This window comes from Coregonus clupeaformis, chromosome 8, assembly GCF_020615455.1.
Source record: "Coregonus clupeaformis isolate EN_2021a chromosome 8, ASM2061545v1, whole genome shotgun sequence".
Lineage (NCBI taxonomy): Eukaryota > Metazoa > Chordata > Actinopteri > Salmoniformes > Salmonidae > Coregonus > Coregonus clupeaformis.
The window spans coordinates 29,680,060-29,686,469 of NC_059199.1; the positions used below are offsets into that span (position 1 = coordinate 29,680,060).

The 6,410-nt window shown below is 50.6% G+C and overlaps 4 protein-coding genes across 4 annotated transcripts; all 4 read left to right on the top strand.

Moving 5' to 3' along the window:
* Positions 1-770: 770 nt before the first annotated feature.
* Positions 771-1,081, top strand: LOC121561702 (histone H4). Its single transcript, XM_041874225.2, is given in 2 exon segments — positions 771-800; positions 803-1,081. Coding segments are annotated over 2 exon segments (309 nt in total).
* Positions 1,082-1,877: 796 nt separating this feature from the next.
* Positions 1,878-2,324, top strand: LOC121571371 (histone H2B-like). Its single transcript, XM_041882776.2, has one exon. The coding sequence runs from the start codon at positions 1,899-1,901 to the stop codon at positions 2,271-2,273; it is 375 nt and encodes a 124-aa protein (XP_041738710.1). The 5' UTR covers positions 1,878-1,898; the 3' UTR covers positions 2,274-2,324.
* Positions 2,325-4,273: 1,949 nt separating this feature from the next.
* On the top strand, positions 4,274-5,018 carry LOC121571368 (histone H1-like). The gene has a single exon (XM_041882774.2). The coding sequence runs from the start codon at positions 4,395-4,397 to the stop codon at positions 5,016-5,018; it is 624 nt and encodes a 207-aa protein (XP_041738708.1). The 5' UTR covers positions 4,274-4,394.
* A 683-nt stretch (positions 5,019-5,701) lies between these two features.
* LOC121571370 (histone H2A) lies at positions 5,702-6,088 on the top strand. Its single transcript, XM_041882775.2, has one exon. It carries the CDS (start codon positions 5,702-5,704, stop codon positions 6,086-6,088), a length of 387 nt encoding a protein of 128 aa, XP_041738709.1.
* The last annotated feature ends 322 nt before the right edge of the window (positions 6,089-6,410 follow it).

Here is a 6,410-nt window from a genome sequence, read left to right on the forward strand (position 1 = left end):
CCTATTTATTGCCTTACCTCCATAACTTGCTACATTTGCACACACTGTATATATATTTTCTGTTGTATTTTATGACCTTATGTTTTTTTTACCCCATATGTAACTCTGTGTTGTTTTTATCGCACTGCTTTGCTTTATCTTGGCCAGGTCGCAGTTGTAAATGAGAACTTGTTCTCAACTGGCTTACCTGGTTAAATAAAGGTTAAATAAAAAAAATAAAATAAAAAAAAAAAAATTTAGGCACCATCTAGGCCACATAGTAAGGAGGCACATGTGTAGTAAAAGAAGAAACGCGTTCACCCATGAACATCATAACTATGGAATAGCATAACTTTATCGAATTCTCTAACGCTTCCTCACATTCCTTCATGATTCCTATGTGGTTTGTTCTACAATGTCAGTGAGTCTGGTCCTTATAGAATGAACTGTAACAGTTTGAATGAACTGTTGTGCAAGCCACAGTCTGTTGTTCTCATGGAGTTTTGACTCTTATGACCAGCATGCAGTGAACAATTAGCAATGTGCAGATTTAGTTTGACACACCTCCTACCTTCAGTTTATAGGCCTATGTGTCAGGCTAAAGAATAATACCTTTTTTGACATGGCATACAATGTGTATGGCATACCCCTTTGCAAGGCCTCCGAACATATAACAGAGGCGCGCTTTCTGTGCCGCTGGCCTCAATCAGGTCGACCAAACGCAGATAATAGCGCACCATGCACCGGCGCTGAAGTCATTCATTCACTTGAACTCAACTAGCGAACACACCATGTTTGGAAGAGGCAAAGGCGGCAAGGGACTCGGAAAAGGAGGCGCAAGCGTCACCGCAAAGTTCTCCGCGATAACATCCAGGGAATCACCAAGCCCGCTATCCGCCGTCTGGCTCGCCGCGGCGGCGTGAAGCGGATTTCCGGTCTGATCTACGAGGAGACCCGTGGTGTCCTGAAGGTGTTCCTGGAGAACGTGATCCATGACGCAGTCACCTACACCGAGCACGCCAAGAGGAAGACCGTTACCGCCATGGACGTGGTCTACGCTCTGAAATGTCAGGGACGCACCCTGTACGGTTTCGGCAGTTAAACGCACTCTCTTCGGAACCTCAACATCCCGACTCGAACCCAAAGGCTCTTTTAAGAGCCACCCACATCCGCTTCAAAAGGGCCCATTCCATATAGTGTTTTTTTTTTTGTATGCTATTTAGTAGGAAAGTATGAGTCACTTCGAGTGGACAGGGAGTATTAATTAGATGATTCTAATGTCCCGTCCAGTTTTTTTTGCGCACAGAGGGAGGCCTATATCTGAGAGTGGCAAAGTGTAGTAACGTTATTATTTTGGGTCAAGCAATAGTGGAATTTGGACAACATAGAGCCACCACGAGTCGGTAGACGTGGCTCGAAAAGAGGGGGACAGCGCGCGCGCGCGCACATGCACACACGCACACACACACACACACACACACACACACACACACACACACACACACACACACAGTCCAAAATGGGAGCCCTATGTCTGACGGTGCCAAAGTGGGCAATTCTTTCACCAGCATTATTTGGCACAACAATCGTGCCATTTGGACAACTTTTAAAGCCCCCCCACACCCCACCCCCCCTTTTGAAACACACAATTCCCCATCGGTCACAGAGCATAGGCTATAGAGAGGAGGGAGGGAGGGAGGGAGGACCCGCGCGCGCCCTCTATTGTCTTTGTTCGGGAAGCTAGCCTCTGAGTGGAAGGCTCTTTTGAGCACTAGAGCTCCACTGGGCAAATAGCAGGGGCGCCTATGAGCAAGCAGGGGAGTGTCCACGGCCACTGACTTTGCTTAGCTTCCTCTTTATAAGACGGGTAAGCGCCCTTCACCCCCTCATTCGTTTCTGAGAAGCAATGAGATATCATCATGCCCGAGCCAGCAAAGTCAGCGCCCAAGAAGGGCTCCAAGAAAGCCGTCACCAAGACCGCAGGGAAGGGCGGCAAGAAGCGCAGAAAGTCCAGGAAGGAGAGTTACGCCATCTACGTGTACAAAGTCCTGAAGCAGGTCCACCCCGACACCGGCATCTCCTCCAAGGCCATGGGAATCATGAACTCCTTCGTGAACGACATCTTCGAGCGTATCGCCGGAGAGTCCTCTCGCCTGGCCCACTACAACAAGCGTTCTACCATCACCTCCAGGGAAATCCAGACCGCAGTGCGCCTGCTGCTCCCCGGTGAACTTGCCAAACACGCCATGTCCGAGGGCACCAAGGCCGTAACCAAGTACACCAGCTCCAAGTAAACAGCGCATTTGGACTGCTCTACTAACCCAAAGGCTCTTTTAAGAGCCACCCACTCTGTCAGTAAAAAAAGCAATTCCATCGCCACCGAATGAATGCGTAGGTAGGCTGCGTTACATTGTACGACCGCGGTTACATTGTATCATTGTTTAATGGGCGGCGCGCGCCGGCTCGGAGAGCGGCTACATTGTATCATTTCCCCTGCCCGTTCCAGCGTAGGGGTTTAGCGTGCCTTTTTTGGTGTCTTTGCGCGCTGAATAGTAACCCATGTTTGTCGGGCTCCATTCCAGGTGAAGGCAATGTAAAATGGCACCATTTGACAAAGGGTGTAAATAATAAAAATAAAAAAAGCAGTCTGTTGGGTTTGATTGGAAAGAAATGCCTTTTGTCGTTTAATGAGCGGATAGTCATTTTGAGTTGACTTCCTGAATCGGTAGGACACGGATGGAGTGAATGGATGCTCCATCATTGGACTATACCCTAATGATGTGAACGAGAATGATAATGGCAAGAATAAAAAGGGGGTGAATAACATGAATGAATGAATATAATAATATATATATATATATATATATGAACGTAGCCCTTTTGGCCAACGGGTCATTTCCGGTCAAGGTCGCATCATACATATAAATTCCCCTGTAGCTCAGTTGGTAGAGCACGGCGCTTGCAACGCCAGGGTTGCGGGTTCGTTTCCCACGGGGGGCCAGTATGAAAATGTACGCACTCACTTAGCTGTAAGTGGCTCTGGATAAGAGCGTCTGCTACATGACTCAAAATGTCCATGTAAAGTGTAGTACATTTGAGTCACGTAGTGTATTTTCCTCCCTACTACACTCACGAGGCAACAGGATAAAAGGCAGTGTGTCTGTAGGCCAAGTCACAGTATAACACAGTGAGTGAGATAGTCGTTGGAGCAGTAGTGGATTCCAATGACTACCTTGGGGATAGCCTATACAACAGGGAAAAGAAAAGAGGCCGCAATCAGCCTTCTGACCCACATGCACCTGCTGGGATTCTTCTCCCAGTCCAACCACATATGCAGCCCTTGTCCCACTCGGAGAGAGAGAGAGAGAGAGAGAGAGAGACAGAGAGAGAGAGAGAGAGAGAGAGAGAGAGACGGAGAGAGAAAGAGAGAGAGAGAAAGACAGAGACAGAGAGAGACAGAGAGAGAGAGACTCCCTCTATCTAGGCCTATATCAACGCGCCATAGCCCATGGGGCGCCAGCCAGACACCAAGACCCACAGACACAAAGACCGAGCCGAGTCACGCTGCGGAGTCAAGCAGGTGAACAATATATTAGTAGAGACAGCCAACCTACCTACCTACCTACCTACCAGAAGGGAGGGGGGGGGAAGACAACACACAATCTCACTGTGTAGAAATAGTAGGCTACAAATACAACAACAACACACACACACTGCCAGTGCACAAAAAGTACTAATACAATAACACACACAGTGCAAGTAAGCATGTCATAGGACAGTTTAAACCATGTGGATCCTGTACATACGACGAATACAACTTGAAACTTGAAGTACAACACTAGTCTCAGCCAGGCCTCACAGGTGCATGTGTTTTAAGGTCCCCAAAAGAGCGCTTCTTTAAAACACCCTGGACCACATCAAGGGACCCCAAACCATTTGATTCCCTTGCCAGACATCTCGGCTCACTACACAACAAGTGCTGCTCGCAATCGGATGCACTTTTAGGCCATTTAGGAGACAAATAGCACAGGAAAACCAGTGCGCACCGCTACACCCGACAGTCCAACGGTGAGGTTTTGAGCGAGTCGCAACAAAATGCACGGCCCTTCCGCGGCGCACATGACTTTATTCTGAACGGAGACAAGTCTGCTCACTGGGCCGTTTGCTTTTGGACCAAAAACACGGCTCCGTCGGTGACTTTTGGGACGATATAGGCGAACAGAAAACACAAGTGAAAGAGCATTTGGCCAGCCCAGAGAAGCCGAGCTGGGTGGCTTGAGTCTACATGGTTCTCATGTCGCGTTTAAGGCCAGCCCCCTGCTCGGTGTGGAGCTTCAATAGCGCAGAGCAGCGTCTACAGCAAACTACTCCTCGCAGACCGTGTGTGTGTGTACCGGACCAAACGACAGACAGACATGGCAGAAGTCGCACCAGCACCCGCTGCCGCCGCGCCGGCCAAGGCACCCAAGAAGAAGGCAGCAGCCAAGCCCAAGAAAGCGGGACCCAGCGTAGGCGAGCTCATCGTCAAGGCTGTGACCGCCTCCAAGGAGAGGAGCGGCGTGTCCCTGGCCACGCTCAAGAAGACGCTGGCGGCAGGCGGCTACGACGTGGAGAAGAACAACTCCCACGTCAAGATCGCAGTCAAGAGCCTCGTCACCAAGGGCACCCTGGTCCAGACCAAGGGCACCGGTGCATCCGGCTCCTTCAAGCTCAACAAGAAAGCCGTCGAGGCGAAGAAGCCCGCCAAGAAAGCCGCAGTCCCCAAAGTAAAGAAGGTGGCCGCCAAGAAGCCCGCCGCGGCGAAGAAGCCCAAGAAGGTAGCAGCAAAGAAGGCCGTCGCCGCAAAGAAGTCCCCCAAGAAGGCCAAGAAGCCCGCTACACCCAAAAAGGCCGCCAAGAGCCCCAAGAAGGTGAAGAAGCCGGCCGCAGCGGCCAAGAAGGCAGCCAAGAGCCCCAAGAAGGCTACAAAGGCAGCCAAGCCCAAAGCCGCCAAGCCCAAGGCAGCCAAGGCCAAGAAGGCAGCCCCCAAGAAGAAGTAAACCTATTACAAACAGTGTTCTACTCAACACATGTTGTACCACAAAAGGCTCTTTTAAGAGCCACCCACCTCTTTCCATAGAAAGCGCATTGATTTCCATGTACTACCTGTCGTGAAAAAGAAATTACGCACACTAGGCTACTTTTACGCACACAACATTGTCCCACTCTGGGTGTGTGCGAAGGGAGAGGCATATAATAGAGGGCCAAAATGGCTTAGAAATTCGAACTCACGAGTGCACCCTCACCAGCCATTTGTATATGAGCCACTGGGCTATTCCCGTTCAGAGGCAGGCTGCTGTGATGTGTTACAAGTGCCATGTAATAACAATAACAATACTATAGTGGCTTCGATTTCAAACTCAAGAGTGCACCCTCACCAGCTGTTTGTTTCCCATTTGGAGAGAAATAATGTGAGGATTTCATTTCGGACATTTTGGCGCTCACGCGAAATGACACAAAGTAACAAAGTCGGAGGGAAACAAAGTAGCCTCTCACTCGCTGCCTGTGGGTGGGAACCGGCTTAGGGCTGTCTGTCTGTCAGTCTGTCTGTCCCTCGCTCCAATTGGATAAGGCCACACAGGCCCGGTGGCCAATCGTTGCCTCTTGTGGCGATGTATAAGTACGGCTCTCGAAGTGGCGAGCGGCTCATTCAGACTTTCTGTGACTTTCTCAAGCTACCAATATGAGCGGAAGAGGCAAAACCGGAGGCAAGGCCAGGGCGAAGGCAAAGACCCGTTCATCCCGTGCCGGGCTCCAGTTCCCCGTGGGCCGTGTGCACAGGCTGCTGCGCAAAGGCAACTATGCCGAGCGTGTGGGCGCTGGCGCACCAGTCTACCTGGCCGCCGTGCTCGAGTACCTGACTGCTGAGATCCTGGAGTTGGCCGGCAACGCTGCCCGTGACAACAAGAAGACTCGTATCATCCCCCGTCACCTGCAACTGGCCGTCCGTAATGACGAGGAGCTGAACAAACTGCTCGGCGGTGTGACCATCGCTCAGGGTGGTGTGCTGCCCAACATCCAGGCAGTGCTACTCCCCAAGAAGACCGAGAAGGCAGTCAAAGCCAAGTAAATTCGCTACTGCGACTTCAACTTGACTACTCAACCCCCAAAGGCTCTTTTAAGAGCCAACCACCTAGCTCTCCAAAAGCGCAAAGTACCTTTCTATGACCGCCACACATTGAGTGGGTGTATACACAACTATTTCGACATTCTGTGCCCACATGAGGCCTTGCATGAACAACAACACCTACTAGGCCTCGTTTGCCATAGCAGGCTAGCATTAGATTACAACGTGGCTATAAGATGTCACTCTTGACTTTGGCGACTATTATTGTGCGTAAAGGGCCGGCGGCGTACTATTGCGTGCGCGCACCGGGGGTTTGAATTTTGGG

What these genes read in the sequence shown, in the direction of transcription:
- LOC121571371 (XM_041882776.2), top strand. Translation starts at nt 1,899, where the DNA reads ATGCCCGAGCCAGCAAAGTCAGCGCCCAAGAAGGGCTCCAAGAAAGCC.
- LOC121571368 (XM_041882774.2), top strand. Translation starts at nt 4,395, where the DNA reads ATGGCAGAAGTCGCACCAGCACCCGCTGCCGCCGCGCCGGCCAAGGCA.
- LOC121571370 (XM_041882775.2), top strand. Translation starts at nt 5,702, where the DNA reads ATGAGCGGAAGAGGCAAAACCGGAGGCAAGGCCAGGGCGAAGGCAAAG.